The sequence below is a fragment of the Gobius niger genome (genome assembly GCF_951799975.1).
Source record: "Gobius niger genome assembly, chromosome: 11".
In the NCBI taxonomy this organism is placed as follows: domain Eukaryota; kingdom Metazoa; phylum Chordata; class Actinopteri; order Gobiiformes; family Gobiidae; genus Gobius; species Gobius niger.
The window spans coordinates 802,509-821,047 of NC_136862.1; the positions used below are offsets into that span (position 1 = coordinate 802,509).

Consider the following 18,539-nt stretch of genomic DNA (forward strand, 5'->3'; position numbering starts at 1 on the left):
TCCCCTCCAGCTGAGGCTCCACCAGGGGCCTCCACCAGGGGCCACTCTCCCCTCCAGCTGAGGCTCCAGGGGCCTCCACCAGGGGCCTCCACCAGGGGCCTCCACCAGGGGCCGCTCTCCCCTCCTCCTGTGGTCATTTTTGTTTTTGTTTTTGTTTCTTCACATCTCGTTTTTAAGAAGCTTTTAGATTTGGGATAAGCCTGGATAATCACAGTGTTCTCCTCGGGTTCTCCTCGTGTTCTCCTCATGTTTTCATGGATTATTCCTGACGTTTATTACAGATTATTCGATGATGATTTTTCTCATTTGTTTAGAACCTTTAGAATGAAAGTGATTTTGAACCTGAGCTCCTTCACACCAGTGAGATCCTCATTTGAAAGCTAAGACCTAAAGTGTAAATCTCTCAAATCAAGGACAAAAGCAGTGATTTTTTACTCCTGATGACCCACAGCGCCCCCTGCAGGAGGAAAGACGTTAAAGACAGAGTATATTTATATGATTGTACATTTATAACTTTGAATAAAACCACTGAATGATTGTGATTAACGTGACTTTGTTTATGAATAAAACGACATTTGATCAAACAAACGCGTGTCATGGACGATACAAACCTCTGGCGCTCTCTGGTGGCGCAAACATGTATTACACGTGTTTTCACTGCATCACTGGACACTTTTTATCATAAACATCAGACCTGATTGACCTCTGACCTCCCGCCTGAACCCAGCACATTGTCTCCATTGTCTTTGGCTTTACCCAAATCTAAAAGCTCCGACAAAAAACTCATCCAAACAAATCCTTTTCCTTGTGTTGCTGCTGCTTTAACCCTTTTAGATTTGGGCAAAGTGGAACTGAGGTAAAAGTGGTTCGGCCTCTGAACTGACCCGAGTGCCTGGTCTCAAGTTCGACTTCACCGAGGCCGTGGGAACCCAGGGTGCTGAGGGCGCTGCAGCACCCCCTGGTGGATAGTTTGTGAAGTGCAGGCAATATCAACCCCTTAACTCCCACCTGAACCGAGCACATTTTCTCCAGCTTTACCCCAATCCAAAAGGTGAGAAAATAGCGACAAAACTGAGACGAAAACAAGGAGGGAAATGTGAAAAAAGTGAGAAAACATTAATGAAAAAGTGACAAAAAATTTACAAAAATTCGACAAAAATTTGACAAAAAAGTGAGAAAAATTTGATGAAAAATTGAGGAAAAAATGGACTAAAAAGTGATAAGAATTTGAATAATTTGACGAAAAAATGACAAAAAATTTACAAAAACTTGACAAAAAAATGAGAATAATTTTGATGAAAAAGTGACAAAAAAGTCACAAACATTTGACAAAAATGAGACAAAAGTGATGAAAAATGTGAGGAAAAAGATCCATTTAGTTTTGTAGGTCTTTCAGATGAGGCGTTACACTGGCCTACAGGATTTGAGTAAAGCTGAACTGGAGAAAATGCTCTCGGTTCAGGCGGGAGTTAAGAGGTTAATAAATAGGATTTATGCACAGAAAAGTATTTTGGGGGTAAGTTTTGTCCCTCAGCGCCCCCTAACTTAAACATCTTCCCACGGCTCTGGACTTCACAAAGGTTCATGAAAATAAGGGGCAACACGTGGTCTTAGCTTTCAAATGAGGCCTACGGGCCCAGACCAGAAGCTTTTAGATTTGGGTAAAGCTGAACACAGAGAATGTGCTCGGTGAAGGCGGGTCAGAGGTTCATTTCAGAACCGACTTTTTAATCAAACTGAAGCAACATTGACTGAGTAATCTGTAAAAACTCTGATGGCGGCCATTTTAGGGATAGGTTTGCCTGAGTCCTCCTAGGAACGCCCCCACCTCCTGGAGACGTTTAAAGCAGAACACGCCCTCTTTAAAGCAGAACATGCCCTCTTTAAAGCAGAACACGCCCTCTTTAAAACAGAACACGCCCTCTTTAAAGCAGAACACCCCCTCTTTAAAGCAGAACACGCCCTCTTTAAAGCAGAACACGCCCTCTTTAAAGCAGAACACCCCCTCTTTAAAGCAGAACACGCCCTCTTTAAAGCAGAACACGCCCTCTTTAAGGAAACTGAAGCCGCTTTAAAGCCTAAAGACAAACTCTGCCTGAAACGGAGGAAACGTTCTGATCCAGAGTCAGATTTCGAGCTGACGTTTGACTCAAATGTGACGCTTTAATGAAAATAAGGCCTTGATTTTGGCACAGTTTATTTAATGACTTTAATGAAACTCAGTGCAGAGGTTTTTAAAGGTGCAAACACAGAAACATCTGTTTAAAGTCTGTTTTTAGACGACGCCGACTTCTTCTTCTCGCTCGTTTGTTCCCGGCGGCGTCTGGATCCATGGGCGTTGCCGCGGCGACGGCGGCCGGGTCACTTGGCGTTGCCGCGGGCCGTCCTCTGCTTGGTCATGGTGGTGAGCATCTGGCTGATGTACGACGTCAGGAGGTCGTCCATTTTGTAACCCTGGTGACGAAGGTTAAAGTGGTCAGTGTGAAACAGAGTCTTCTGAAGAACATCTGGACCAGTGTGGAACATCTGGACCAGTGTGAAACATCTGGACCAGTGTGGAACATCTGGACGAGTGTGAAACATCTGGACCAGTGTGGAACATCTGGACGAGTGTGAAACATCTGGACCAGTGTGGAACATCTGGACGAGTGTGAAACATCTGGACCAGTGTGAAACATCTGGACCAGTGTGAAACATCTGGACGAGTGTGAAACATCTGGACCAGTGTGAAACATCTGGACCAGTGTGAAACATCTGGACGAGTGGAGGAGCTGATGTTCAAACTGTGATGAAACGTATTGTTTTTACCTAGATCTGGTTCAGAGAAACTTTCATAAACGTTAGCGTCGTATGAGCTAGCAGTCGTAGCTAGGGATGCACCGATACCAATACCAGTATCGGGTATCGGGCCGATACCACATGCTTGTACTCATACTCGTACTCATTCATGAGGTCCCGATACCAGAAACCGATACCATTTGACGTGCGGCCAGCGCAGCTACGAGGCGCGGCTACGAGGCGCAGCTACGAGGCGCAGCTACGAGGCGCAGCTACGAGGCGCAGCTCTCAGCTGAGGAGAGAAAATAGCAACAAACTGGAGAATTCTTCAGTGTAAATACAATAATCCACATAGAGCTGACTTTATTACAGACTGCGCCTCTAAACCAGAGTCTGAGCTGGATTTAACCAGAGCTTAATGTTGTTAAGCAGCGTCTGCAGTGTTTACAACATACAGGCTAACGATGCTAACTCGCTGCAGCGTCTGCAGAGTTTACAACATACAGGCTAACGTTGCTAACTCGCGGCTAGCGCAGTTTTGGCCATTCTGACGCTGTTTTAAGCCCAGAGGTTTATTCATCTGAAAAACTAACCCAGCGACTAAAAAGTCCTCAGAAAATCCAAAGTAAAGACATACAGCATGTTTATATTGAGCGAAAATGAGCTGCAGCAGAACAATGAAAACGCTGTAGCTTCTCGCTAAGTTACTACAAACACACGAGAAAATCTACAGGAGCTGAAGTAAAGACGAAAAGAGACCATTTAAGAAACATCTCAATACTATTGTTAAGATAGATAGATAGATAGATAGATAGATAGATAGATAGATAGATAGATAGATAGATAGATAGATAGATAGATAGATAGATAGATAGATAGATCAGCACAATTCTAATAACTGCTCTTAAATGTGTCGCCGACTTTACTTAAGGAAATGTACATGAGTAAATTAACTAATTACAAACCAATCTGCTGTGGAAAAAAGTACGAATGTTGAAGAAAATGCCTTGTACTCGTATCGGTATTCGGTATCGGCGAGTACTTAAATCCAAGTACTCGTACTCGTATCGGTTTTAGAAAAAGTGGTATCGGTGCATCCCTAGTCGTAGCATTAGCCGTTTTGTAGCGTATGAGTTTAACCAGGCGGACGCTCTGAGGTCGAAGGTCGTCACTTTCAAGAGGGAAAAACACCAGTTACCTGGAACGCACCGTAATGTTTGTCTAAAAGGCAGCACAGTTTAGGAACGAGCCGGACAAATAATTTAGTTTATTTGTTCATTTGAGCAGTTAAAATTCTGCTCAAAAGGAGTGGGCCGAAGCAAAAGCTTATAGACGCCCACCCCGAAATCAAATAAAGAAAACTGTTCACTCAGAGACGACGCCGCGGCGAGAACGAGGCATTTGTTACAGATTCACCTTCACGAACATTAGAGAAGAACAGCGTTGGTCTGTGGGATCCTTTTGTTGTCAGAGGTTTGGGGGCGGGGCTCAGAGGTTTGGGGGCGGGGCTCAGAGGTTTGGGGTGGGGCTCAGAGGTTTGGGGGCGGGGCTCAGAGGTTTGGGGGCGGGGCTCAGAGGTTTGGGGGCGGGGCTCAGAGGTTTGGGGTGGGGCTCAGAGGTTTAGGGCGGGGCTCAGAGGGTTTGAACGAGGCCCAATGAGAAGCTCTGACCTGGGACTGAGTCGTGAATAAACCGGTTTGCACCGAGTTCATATCAGCTGCTAATGAGGTCAATATCAGACTCGTGTTGACTAGAGGCAGATGAACATCTGGACAGACTCGTGTTGACTAGAGGCAGATGAACATCTGGACTGACTCGTGTTGACTAGAGGCAGATGAACATCTGGACTCACCAGGCTGGTCTCACACAGCAGTTTGCTGCCTCGCACCAGGTTCCCGATGGTGATGTGGAAGTAGGAGTTTCCGCTGCTCCAGTTGGAGATCTTGGTGAAGGAGTGAGTGGTCAGGACGTCCTGAGGGCACACAGAGTTCAGAGGTCAGAGGTCAGAGGACAGAGGTCGGAGGTCAGAGGTCAGAGGTCAGAGGACAGAGGACAGAGGACAGAGGTCAGAGGTCATGAACCCTGATAAAGGATCAGGCGGGTCAGGGCGGGACCTTGGTCTTGGGGTCGATGAGGCTGACTCCGTGCTTGTTGATGGCGATGAGCAGCGTCTCGGGGAAGTGCGGGTCCGTGGTTTGCTGAAGCACAAGGACAAAAACACACCTGAGTCACGAGTTCGAGTCCCACAGGCTTTAATGTGTGCTCGTGTTCTGTGCAGATGCTTTTTCTGCCGTCTCCCACCAAGGAAATGACCATGACACAGACGTGCGGGAGGACGTTTTACAAACTTAAAAAACAATTCTAAACTTCTACATTGTTAAAAAGAAATATTCAAAAACTTTTTCGAACAGTTACAAAAACTTTCAAAAAAATTCAACAATTTCAAAAAAGTTTCTGACAGTTCTCTGACAGTTAAAACCTGCTGCATCTCTTAAACTAAACCCGGGAAACACCTTGACTTCGAAGAAGGCGGAGCCGAAGGTGGGCCACTTGTAGAGGATCTTGAGGAAGGCGAGCTTGGCCTCCTCTCGGGTTCTGGAGTGTTTGTTGAGCAGCGACAGGATGGACTGTAAAGGAAACACGTGAGAGAAGATTCAGTTTCAGGTCTGAGTCAGTTCTTCTTCTCAGGATGGACTGTAAAGAGTGGACTGTAAAGAGTGGACTGTAAAGGATGGACCGTAAAGGATGGACTGTAAAGGGTGGACTGTAAAGGATGGACTGTAAAGGCTGGACTGTAAAGGGTGGACTGTAAAGGGTGGACTGTAAAGGATGGACTGTAAAGGGTGGACTGTAAAGGATGGACTGTAAAGGATGGACCGTAAAGGATGGACTGTAAAGGATGGACTGTAAAGGATGGACTGTAAAGGCTGGACTGTAAAGGGTGGACTGTAAAGGGTGGACTGTAAAGGGTGGACTGTAAAGGATGGACTGTAAAGGATGGACTGTAAAGGATGGACTGTAAAGGATGGACTGTAAAGGATAGACTGTAAAGGGTGGACTGTAAAGGGTGGACTGTAAAGGATGGACTGTAAAGGATGGACTGTAAAGGATGGACTGTAAAGGATGGACTGTAAAGGATGGACTGTAAAGGATGGACTGTAAAGGATGGACTGTAAAGGATGGACTGTAAAGGATGGACTGTAAAGAGTGGACTGTAAAGGCTGGACTGTAAAGGATGGACTGTAAAGGATGGACTGTAAAGGATGGACTGTAAAGGGTGGACTGTAAAGGATGGACTGTAAAGGGTGGACTGTAAAGGATGGACTGTAAAGGGTGGACTGTAAAGGATGGACTGTAAAGGGTGGACTGTAAAGGGTGGACTGTAAAGGATGGACTGTAAAGGATGGACTGTAAAGGATAGACTGTAAAGGGTGGACTGTAAAGGGTGGACTGTAAAGGATGGACTGTAAAGGATGGACTGTAAAGGATGGACTGTAAAGGATGGACTGTAAAGGATGGACTGTAAAGGATGGACTGTAAAGGATGGACTGTAAAGGATGGACTGTAAAGGATGGACTGTAAAGAGTGGACTGTAAAGGCTGGACTGTAAAGGATGGACTGTAAAGGATGGACTGTAAAGGATGGACTGTAAAGGGTGGACTGTAAAGGATGGACTGTAAAGGGTGGACTGTAAAGGATGGACTGTAAAGGGTGGACTGTAAAGGATGGACTGTAAAGGGTGGACTGTAAAGGGTGGACTGTAAAGGATGGACTGTAAAGGATGGACTGTAAAGGATGGACTGTAAAGGATGGACTGTAAAAGGTGGACTGTAAAGGGTGGACTGTAAAGGATGGACTGTAAAGGATAGACCGTAAAGGATGGGCTGTAAAGGATGGACTGTAAAGGATGGACTGTAAAGGATAGACCGTAAAGGATGGGCTGTAAAGGATGGACTGTAAAGAGTGGACTGTAAAGGGTGGACTGTAAAGGATAGACTGTAAAGAGTGGACTGTAAAGGGTGGACTGTAAAGGCTGGACTGTAAAGGATGGACTGTAAAGGATGGACTGTAAAGGATGGACTGTAAAGGATGGACTGTAAAGGATAGACCGTAAAGGATGGGCTGTAAAGGATGGACTGTAAAGAGTGGACTGTAAAGGGTGGACTGTAAAGGATAGACTGTAAAGAGTGGACTGTAAAGGGTGGACTGTAAAGGCTGGACTGTAAAGGATGGACTGTAAAGGATGGACTGTAAAGGATGGACTGTAAAGGGTGGACTGTAAAGGATGGACTGTAAAGGATGGACTGTAAAGGCTGGACTGTAAAGGATGGACTGTAAAGGATGGACTGTAAAGGATGGACTGTAAAGGGTGGACTGTAAAGGATGGACTGTAAAGGACGGACTGTAAAGGATGGACTGTAAAGGATGGACTGTAAAGGACGGACTGTAAAGGATGGACTGTAAAGGGTGGACTGTAAAGGATAAACTGTAAAGGATGGACTGTAAATGATGGACTTTAAAGAGTGGACTGTAAAGGATGGACTGTAAAGGATGGACTGTAAAGGATGGACTGTAAATGATGGACTTTAAAGAGTGGACTGTAAAGGATGGACTGTAAAGGATGGACTGTAAAGGATGGACTGTAAATGATGGACTTTAAAGAGTGGACTGTAAAGGATGGACTGTAAAGCATGGACTGTAAAGGATGGACTGTAAAGGATGGACTGTAAAGGATGGACTGTAAAGGGTGGACTGTAAAGGATGGACTGTAAAGAGTGGACTGTAAAGGCTGGACTGTAAAGGATGGACTGTAAAGAGTGGACTGTAAAGGCTGGACTGTAAAGGATGGACTGTAAAGAGTGGACTGTAAAGGCTGGACTGTAAAGGATGGACTGTAAAGAGTGGACTGTAAAGGCTGGACTGTAAAGGATGGACTGTAAAGAGTGGACTGTAAAGGATGGACTGTAAAGGATGGACTGTAAAGGATGGACTGTAAAGGGTGGACTGTAAAGGGTGGACTGTAAAGAATGGACTGTAAAGGATGGACTGTAAAGGATGGACTGTAAAGGATGGACTGTAAAGGGTGGACTGTAAAGGGTGGACTGTAAAGAATGGACTGTAAAGGATGGACTGTAAAGGATGGACTGTAAAGGATGGACTGTAAAGGATGGACTGTTAAGGATGGACTGTAAAGGGCGGACTGTAAAGGGTGGACTGTAAAGGGTGGACTGTAAAGAATGGACTGTAAAGGATGGACTGTAAAGGATGGACTGTAAAGGATGGACTGTAAAGGATGGACTGTTAAGGATGGACTGTAAAGGATGGACTGTAAAGGATAGACTGTAAAGGATGAGCTGTAAAGGATGGACTGTAAAGGATGGACTGTAAAGGGTGGACTGTAAAGGATGGACTGTAAAGGATGGACTGTAAAGGATGGACTGTAAAGGATGGACTGTAAAGAGTGGACTGTAAAGGATGGACTGTAAAGGATGGACTGTAAAGGATGGACTGTAAAGGATGGACTGTAAAGGATGGACTGTAAAGGATGGACTGTAAAGGATGGACTGTAAAGGATGGACTGTAAAGGGTGGACTGTAAAGGGTGGACTGTAAAGAGTGGACTGTAAAGGATGGACTGTAAAGGATGGACTGTAAAGGATGGGCTGTAAAGAGTGGACTGTAAAGGATGGACTGTAAAGGATGGACTGTAAAGGATGGACTGTAAAGGATGGACTGTAAAGGATGGACTGTAAAGGGTGGACTGTAAAGGGTGGACTGTAAAGAGTGGACTGTAAAGGATGGACTGTAAAGGATGGACTGTAAAGGATGGACTGTAAAGGATGGACTGTAAAGGATGGACTGTAAAGGATGGACTGTAAAGGATGGACTGTAAAGGATGGACTGTAAAGGATGGACTGTAAAGGGTGGACTGTAAAGGGTGGACTGTAAAGGATGGATTGTAAAGTGTGGACTGTAAAGGATGGACTGTAAAGAGTGGTTGTAAAGGATGGACTGTAAAGGGTGAACTGTAAAGGATGGATTGTAAAGGATGGACTGTAAAGGATGGACTGTAAAGGATGGATTGTAAAGGGTGGACTGTAAAGGATGGACTGTAAAGGATGGACTGTAAAGAGTGGACTGTAAAGGATGGACTGTAAAGAGTGGTTGTAAAGGATGGACTGTAAAGGATGGACTGTAAAGGATGGACTGTAAAGGGTGGACTGTAAAGGATGGACTGTAAAGGATGGACTGTAAAGGATGGACTGTAAAGGGTGGACTGTAAAGGATGGACTTTAAAGGATGGACTGTAAAGGATGGACTGTAAAGAGTGGACTGTAAAGGATGGACTGTAAAGGATGGACTGTAAAGGATAGACTGTAAAGGATAGACTGTAAAGAATGGACTGTAAAGGATAGACTGTAAAGAATGGACTGTAAAGGATGGACTGTAAAGAATGGACTGTAAAGGATAGACTGTAAAGAATGGACTGTAAAGGATAGACTGTAAAGAATGGACTGTAAAGGATGGACTGTAAAGGATAGACTGTAAAGAGTGGACTAAAAAGGATGGACTGTAAAGGATGGACTGTAAAGGATAGACTGTAAAGAATGGACTGTAAAGGATAGACTGTAAAGAATGGACTGTAAAGGATGGACTGTAAAGAATGGACTGTAAAGGATAGACTGTAAAGAATGGACTGTAAAGGATAGACTGTAAAGAATGGACTGTAAAGGATGGACTGTAAAGGATAGACTGTAAAGAGTGGACTAAAAAGGATGGACTGTAAAGGATGGACTGTAAAGGATGGACTGTAAAGAATGGACTGTAAAGGATGGACTGTAAAGGATGGACTGTAAAGGATGGACTGTAAAGGATGGACTGTAAAGGATGGACTGTAAAGGATGGACTGTAACGGATGGACTGTAAAGTGTGGACTGTAAAGGATGGACTGTAAAGGGTGGATTGTAAATAGTGGACTGTAAAGGGTGGACAGTAAAGGATGGACTGTAAAGGACTGACTGTAAAGGATGGACTGTTAAGGATGGACTGTAAAGGATGGACTGTAAAGGGTGGACTGTAAAGGATGGACTGTAAAGGATAGACTGTAAAGGGTGGACTGTAAAGGATGGACTGTAAAGGATAGACTGTAAAGGATGGACTGTAAAGGATGGACTGTAAAGGATGGACTGTAAAGGATGGGCTGTAAAGAATGGACTGTAAAGGATAGACTGTAAAGGATGGACTGTAAAGGATGGACTGTAAAGGATGGACTGTAAAGGATGGGCTGTAAAGAATGGACTGTAAAGGATGGACTGTAAAGGGTGGACTGTAAAGGATGGACTGTAAAGAGTGGACTGTAAAGGGTGGACTGTAAAGGATGGACTGTAAAGGAAGGACTGTAAAGGGTGGACTGTAAAGGATAGATCGTAAAGGATAGACTGTAAAGGATGGACTGTAAAGGGTGGACTGTAAAGAGTGGACTGTAAAGGATGGACTGTAAAGGATGGATCGTAAAGGATGGACAGTAAAGGATGGACTGTAAAGGGTGGACTGTAAAGGATGGACTGTAAAGGACGGACTGTAAAGGATGGACTGTAAAGAGTGGACTGTAAAGGATGGACTGTAAAGGATGGACTGTAAAGGACGGACTGTAAAGGATGGACTGTAAAGGGTGGACTGTAAAGGATGGACTGTAAAGGACGGACTGTAAAGGATGGACTGTAAAGGATGGACTGTAAAGGGTGGACTGTAAAGGATGGACTGTTAAGGACGGACTGTAAAGGGTGGACTGTAAAGGATGGACTGTAAAGAATGGACTGTAAAGGATGGACTGTAAAGGATGGACTGTAAAGGGTGGACTGTAAAGGATGGACCGTAAAGGATGGACTGTAAAGGATGGACTGTAAAGAATGGACTGTAAAGGATGGACTGTAAAGGATGGACTGTAAAGGATGGACTGTAAAGAATGGACTGTAAAGGATGGACTGTAAAGGGTGGACTGTAAAGGATGGACTGTAAAGGGTGGACTGTAAAGGATGGACCGTAAAGGATGGACTGTAAAGGATGGACTGTAAAGAATGGACTGTAAAGGATGGACTGTAAAGGATGGACTGTAAAGGATGGACTGTAAAGAATGGACTGTAAAGTGTGGACTGTAAAGAGTGGACAGTAAAGGATGGACTGTAAAGTGTGGACTGTAAAGAGTGGACAGTAAAGGATGGACTGTAAAGGATGGACAGTAAAGGATGGACTGTAAAGGATGGACAGTAAAGGATGGACTGTAAAGGATGGACTGTAAAGAGTGGACTGTAAAGGATGGACTGTAAAGGATGGACTGTAAAGAGTGGACTGTAAAGGATGGACTGTTAAGGATGGACTGTAAAGGGTGGACTGTTAAGGATGGACTGTAAAGGATGGACCATAAAGGATGGACTGTAAAGGATGGACTGTAAAGGGTGGACTGTTAAGGATGGACTGTAAAGGATGGACTGTAAAGGATGGACTGTTAAGGATGGACTGTAAAGGATGGACTGTAAAGGGTGGACTGTAAAGGATGGACTGTTAAGGATGGACTGTAAAGGGTGGACTGTTAAGGATGGACTGTAAAGGATGGACTGTAAAGGATAGACTGTAAAGGATGGACTGTAAAGGATGGACTGTAAAGGACGGACTGTAAAGGATGGACTGTTAAGGATGGACTGTTAAGGATGGACTGTAAAGGATGGACTGTAAAGGGTGGACTGTAAAGGGTGGACTGTAAAGGGTGGACTGTAAAGGATGGACCGTAAAGGAAACAGGTGCGAGAGAAGTTTCAGTTTCAGGTCTGAGCTGGCTCTTCTCACCCTCTTCCAGTCGTCGGGCGGCAGCAGGCGGGTCATGTCCTGAGGAACCAGCTCCTTCAGGACTTTGTTGATGTTGTGGAGGTGGGAGCGCTCGTCCTCGTACTTCACTCTGTAGATGAGCGCGGCGAGCTGCAGCGCCTCGTCCCGGGTGCATTTGTGATACCCTCGCAGGTACTTGGGCAGCTCCTGCTCGGACACAGGGGAGTCAGTGTCACCGGGGGTTCACCAGGCACCACAGAGCTCAACCACAGGGCCACAAAGAGAGAAGCTAAATATAACTTTTCAACTAAAAGAAGTCAAAGAGTGAGAGTCAACGGTGAACTCTCTGACCAGTGCACTGTTTCGACAGGCTCACCCCAAGGTTCTGTTCTCTCACCCCTGTTGTTTATATTGTACAGTAGCAGGTGTCAGAGTGACCATGAAAACAGAATCATCTTAAAATACGCAGATGACTCAGTTATTGTAAGTCTACTTCACAAAAATGAGAGTCAGCGTGGCCCAGTTGTTGAGGATTTTGTCAAATGGTGAGATGAGTCTTATCTTCTCTTGAACGTTGCAAAAACAAAAGATCTGATCATCGACTTTAGGAAGAGCGCTCTCCCACATGTTGTAACACATATAAAGTGGAGTGTGTGGAGTCCTACAGGTATCTTGGAACAATTATAGATTGCAAACTGAATTTTAATGAAAACTGTGCTGCTGTTTGTAAAAGGGGTCACCAGCGACTGTATTGTCTTCGGAAACTGTCCTTCTTTCATGTAGATAAAACTGTGATGACACTTTTCTATCGGGCGTTCATGGAAGCGACCCGAGCTCTGCCTGGTCGCCTGGTACGGGAGCTCCTCTGTTCCCGTACAAAAACGCCCTGAATCAGCCGGTCAAGTCCTCGGCCTCAGACCAGTGTGGACTTTCTGCAGGACAGACAGTTCGAGAGGACGAATCATCGTAAAGACACTGAGCAGCCTTTGCATTCAGAGTTTCGATGCTTCCGTCTGGGCGTCGGTTTTTGATGCCAATAAGCCACACAAACCGTTTTAAGAAAAGCTTTGTTCCCGCTTCCCTTTCCTTTATGAACAAGTCGGGATCAAATCACCCCTGACACGGCTTTTTATCTTTGTTACTGTCAAGTGGCTTAAACTTCAGTTGTTTCTGCACCAAAGGCACATCCTGTTAGTATCTGGAGACTTGCAAGTTTTATATTCAAATATGTGATGTTTTATCTGTGTATTATGTGTTTTAATGTGTCGACTAGTTCTCAGAATTGCAAGACGAATTTACCCACGGGTACAAATAAATTAACCTAACCTAAATAACTTGTGTTACTCACTTACTGTGAGGCCAGAGACACAGGAGCAAAGAAATAAATAAATACACTGACCCTCCCCGACCCTCATCACTATGGAAACATGAGCCTGTAGGAGAAACACCCAGGCCATCAGAGACGTCAAAGACAAAGCTGAAGCTCAGAGACCCAGGACACTCAGAGAAACTCAGATCATGAACATCACACACATGGATTTGCTCAATAATGTTCTAGGGTTAAATAAAAACGAAAGCGACGTGACGCTGGAACATCGCTGCACAGTGAGGAGAGAGTCATGTGACCTGGTAGAAGTGGAAGATGGAGTCCGCCATGGCGTCCTTCCCGGGCGTGGTGTTGGTCCACAGCTTCTTCATGAAGAACACCTGGTACGTGAGCGGCGCCGGCGGAGATCCTGTCGACACGCGAGACCGAACATGAGACGGAGAGACGAGGAACTGAGACGAGAAACTGAGACGAGAAACTGAGACGAGAAACTGAGACGAGAAACTGAGACGAGGAACTGAGACGAGGAACTGAGACGAGAAACTGAGACGAGAAACTGAGACGAGGAACTGAGACGAGGAACTGAGCCGAGAAACTGAGACGAGAAACTGAGACGAGAAACTGAGACGAGAAACTGAGACGAGAAACTGAGACGAGAAACTGAGACGAGAAACTGAGACGAGAAACTGAGACGAGAAACTGAGACGAGAAACTGAGCCTCGTCACTGACGGTTCAAAACACGTCGTACCGTCTTTAACGTGCCGCGCCTTCTTGATCCAGTCCGTCAGGTGCCTCACGAAGTCAAAGAAGAAGTCTCCATCAGGAACGCTGATCACCTGGAACAGAGGCAGAACATCTGTACAGTTTAAACAACAGAGGCAGAACATCTGTACAGTTTAAACATCGGTGCAGCTCAGGGCGTTTCACAGTCTGGTTCAGTCGACACAACGAGGCCAATCTGCTTCACATCCTCAGTTTGTCTCTCCTGGTTCCTGCAGTTCCCTCTCCTCGTTTCTCCTCCTCGAGTCTGGCTCTCCCTGTATTTAACCATGTAAGCGTGTGTTAAACGTGTCAGACCTTGTCCGTGATCTTGACGAACAGACTGAAGCCCTCGGACGACTTGAGCTGCAGCCGAGCCGAGATGTTCTGGCAGAAGTCTTTGGCTTTGGTGCTGGACTCCACCTCGAACACCTGCAGAGACGTTACAGGCGTGTTACTGCAGCTCCACACGTGTTATTACAGCTCCACGCGTGTTACATGTGGCTGTACCTCGTCAGAGTCGTCGGGGAAGTAGACCTTGTGGAAGATCTGCGTGGTCTTGTGCTGAATGGCCTCCACCTCCACCAGATGAGGGGGGTACTTCCTGCAGCCGCTCCTGTATGTGGAGAGGACACAGTTACAGCTTTGTTCATCCAGGGTTTCACGTGTAAGTCTCATCTGCACATGCGTGTGTTCAATCAGGTCCTTAAAGGAACAGGCCACCGTTTTTCCACACTGAGATATGTTCTTACCTGAGCTGTGACGAGTTCTTTAGGACCTGTCTGATCTTCAGTCACGTAAACACAGCGCAGACGGCGTTAGCATTTAGCCTCTCCCTCTCTCCTCTATAGCTCCAAAACAGGTCAAGATAGAAGCTACCAAGCTCTTCCACGTTTTCCCTATTTAAATATGGTTACGTGAAGTGTTCCACTACAAAGTATAATTACACACAATTAAACAATGTGGATTTTCTAAGCGGATAAAAGGGGGGACTATATTGTGAGGCGTAATAATACCAGGAGTAGTTTGAAATCCGCGCAGTTATCTTCACTTTACTGTGTGGATGCCATAGTTCCCCCTTTTATCCGCTTAGAAAATCCACATTGTTTAATTGTGTGTAATTATACTTTGTAGAGGAACACTTCACGTAACCATATTTAAATAGGGAAAACGTGGAAGAGCTTGGTAGCTTCTATCTTGACCTGTTTTGGAGCTATAGAGGAGAGAGGGAGAGGCTAAATGCTAACGCCGTCTGCGCTGTGTTTACGTGACTGAAGATCAGACAGGTCCTAAAGAACTCGTCACAGCTCAGGTAAGAACATATCTCAGTGTGGAAAAACGGTGAACTGTTCCTTTAACTTAGGCCCAAAGAACCCACGCAGCTGCTGACACGTGTGAGTGAGTTCAAGGACGTGGACGCTGAAGCTTCTTTGCCATAACAGTGAACAGTCACGGCTTTGGGTTGAAGACCGTCAGGGCGGCTCTGTCGGCAGGTTGGAGATACAGGACCGGGATCAGCCCGACACTCACACTATTCAAATCATTTAGATTCATCCAGGAATCACAGAGAGCGGTGTCTTTGTAAAACATGTGAAAACATACATTGAAATGACAAACATATGTGTGGAGGTGGATCTCGTCCACCTTCCTCTTAACGGCGACATGAGGTCACAGATTCAGACCCTGGACTTCTTTGTTTCCTGTTTTATATCTGTGCGTTGTTATGGAAATCTGGACCATTAGTTGTTTCTTCCTCTCATCATGTCACATCTGCTTTATGGACATTTGACCATCACATACAGTGACCTCAGTGAGCATCTCCTCATGTACCAGAGTTCAGGTGCATGTTTGTGTCTGAGTTGGTGCGATCGGGCGGGGGGATTTCTGTCCTCACTCACTCTGCTCTCACATCAGCTTATCTCTCTCTCATGGTCATTGGCAGTTGTTTACTTGTCCACGGCGCCTTATGTATCTCAACAATGTAAGACTCCTTTGACCATTACATCATTGGGTCCGCTTGACCGAGGTCAGGGCATCTGATGTAGAATTTAAGATATGGTGTTTGTGTCCTCGCTTTGGCGACATTTGTCTTATACATGTCGTCAGAGTCTCTGAATGTCTGAGGTCAATCTGACCCATTACACCATAGGGGCAGTTCCATAATCGTATGATCATTGTGCTGTGTCTGTGTATAAATACTGTGAGCTGTGAACTGTTCTTGATGTGTCTCCATATGCATATGTTAAATAAACCTGCTAAATAAATGTTATGTTAAATAAACCTGATTCATGACAACTTCTCTCCGGTTTTCATTTAATAGAAGAAGAAGAAGAAGATCTTTATTTATACAGCGCCTTTCACAGACATATGGTCACAAAGCGCTTTACATGATACAATTGTACGTTCACTCCATACTCGGTGTAAACTACGTTTGTAGCTTCAGTTTCCCCTGGGGGAGACTGTCAGAAGCGCTTTCGCAACTCTGCGCCAACGGACCCTCTGACACCACCACACATTCACTCACACACATCATTCATCCTGGCCTATTGTGCATGTTTTTAATGGTAGGGGAAACCGGAGCACCCGGAGGAAACCTACGCAGACACGGGGAGAACATGCAAACTCCACACAGAAAGGCCCAGGTGGGAATCGAACCCAGACCTTCTAGCTGTGAAGCGAGAGCACTAACCACTGCGCTACTGTGCCGCCACATATATGTATGTCTCTAGAATATATAATATGGTCTCATTGTTTACCATAACAATTGGCGTTGTCGGCAAAACTTTTGAGTGATCCTTTGTCCTCACGTAGTGAGCAGTGTTGGCCACATGGAAGCCTCATTTTTTTTTTTCAGCCTCAAGCCTCGCAATTTGGAGACGGGCGACTGCGTCACTCCGTGGGGGAGAACGTCGCCTAGTTTCTCCAACTATGAACAAGGACCAGGCGTCACTTTTGTTCAGTTCTTTCCGTTTGTCGCTGTCCTGGTTTAAGCTCATGTTGGAACAGGCTCCACAGCCTCGACAAAACTCTTTAAATCATCAACTTTCCCGCAGTTGAAATGGTCTAAATCAGAGCTGTCTTAGTAGCTTAATGCTAATATCTACTTCCACACTTCAAACTACTGTAATAATGCGACTGCTGCCGCCCACCAGCCTGAGAGACTCTGAACTCCACATCCTGCTCTGGCCTGACTTTTCACTCTTTTGAGATTTTGCAGCATCTGAGACTGAAGCAAAACCAAGAAAAAGCGAGAGAAATGTTCTGAACAATGAGCTCCACAGTCCCACCTCCTCCTTCTATAAAAGACTTCTATAAAAATGTAAGAGTAAGTTAGGAAGAGTTTAAAGGTTTTACCGTAGAGCCTTCTGCAGGCGCTGCATGCAGTCCGGAGCCAGGGGGCAGTGTTTCTGAGCCTGGAGGAACTTGTGCACATGAGGAAGGAGGATGTTACTGGGAGGAAACAGCCCCGTGCAGAGCCAGAGCAGCTCCCAGCCTTTCTCCTCACTGTATCTGAAAAACAAACACAGTTACAGCCTTTGTCCTCACTGTGTCTGAGAAACAAACACATTTACAGCCTTAGTCCTCACTGTGTCTGGGAAACAAACACATTTACAGCCTTTGTCCTCACTGTGTCTGAGAAACAAACACAGTTACAGCCTTTGTCCTCACTGTGTCTGAGAAACAAACACATTTACAGCCTTTGTCCTCACTGTATCTGAGAAACAAACACATTTACAGCCTTTGTCCTCACTGTGTCTGAGAAACAAACACATTTACAGCCTTTGTCCTCACTGTGTCTGAGAAACAAACACATTTACAGCCTTTGTCCTCACTGTATCTGAGAAACAAACACATTTACAGCCTTTGTCCTCACTGTGTCTGAGAAACAAACACATTTACAGCCTTAGTCCTCACTGTGTCTGAGAAACAAACACATTTACAGCCTTTGTCCTCACTGTGTCTGAGAAACAAACACATTTACAGCCTTAGTCCTCACTGTATCTGAGAAACAAGCACATTTACAGCCTTTCTCCTCACTGTGTCTGAGAAACAAACACATTTACAGCCTTTGTCCTCACTGTGTCTGAGAAACAAACACATTTACAGCCTTAGTCCTCACTGTATCTGAGAAACAAGCACATTTACAGCCTTTCTCCTCACTGTATCTGAGAAACAAACACATTTACAGCCTTTGTCCTCACTGTGTCTGAGAAACAAACACATTTACAGCCTTAGTCCTCACTGTGTCGGAGAAACAAACACATTTACAGCCTTTGTCCTCACTGTATCTGAGAAACAAACACATTTACAGCCTTAGTCCTCACTGTGTCTGAGAAACAAACACATTTACAGCCTTTGTCCTCACTGTGTCTGAGAAACAAACACATTTACAGCCTTTGTCCTCACTGTGTCTGAGAAACAAACACAGTTACAGCCTTTGTCCTCACTGTGTCTGAGAAACAAACACATTTACAGCCTTAGTCCTCACTGTATCTGAGAAACAAACACATTTACAGCCTTTGTCCTCACTGTGTCTGAGAAACAAACACATTTACAGCCTTTGTCCTCACTGTATCTGAGAAACAAACACATTTACAGCCTTTGTCCTCACTGTGTCTGAGAAACAAACACATTTACAGCCTTAGTCCTCACTGTATCTGAGAAACAAACACATTTACAGCCTTTGTCCTCACTGTATCTGAGAAACAAACACAGTTACAGCCTTTGTCCTCACTGTGTCTGAGAAACAAACACAGTTACAGCCTTAGTCCTCACTGTGTCTGAGAAACAAACACATTTACAGCCTTTGTCCTCACTGTGTCTGAGAAACAAACACATTTACAGCCTTAGTC

At 45.1% G+C, this 18,539-nt stretch overlaps 1 protein-coding gene across 1 annotated transcript in view; it reads right to left on the bottom strand.

The window, feature by feature from the left end:
- Positions 1 to 2,361: 2,361 nt before the first annotated feature.
- The window catches only part of LOC306970930 (unconventional myosin-VIIa-like), a gene marked incomplete at both ends in the record, with an annotated part of 75,205 nt that continues 59,027 nt past the window's right edge, over positions 2,362 to 18,539 (bottom strand). Inside the window, 10 exons of the mRNA XM_079567019.1 lie at positions 2,362 to 2,454; positions 4,631 to 4,750; positions 4,893 to 4,976; positions 5,292 to 5,405; positions 11,621 to 11,806; positions 13,226 to 13,335; positions 13,676 to 13,763; positions 14,005 to 14,118; positions 14,197 to 14,302; positions 17,041 to 17,196. Of these exons, the coding sequence (XP_079423145.1) occupies positions 2,362 to 2,454; positions 4,631 to 4,750; positions 4,893 to 4,976; positions 5,292 to 5,405; positions 11,621 to 11,806; positions 13,226 to 13,335; positions 13,676 to 13,763; positions 14,005 to 14,118; positions 14,197 to 14,302; positions 17,041 to 17,196 (1,171 nt within the window). The remainder of the gene's footprint in view (positions 2,455 to 4,630; positions 4,751 to 4,892; positions 4,977 to 5,291; positions 5,406 to 11,620; positions 11,807 to 13,225; positions 13,336 to 13,675; positions 13,764 to 14,004; positions 14,119 to 14,196; positions 14,303 to 17,040; positions 17,197 to 18,539) is intronic.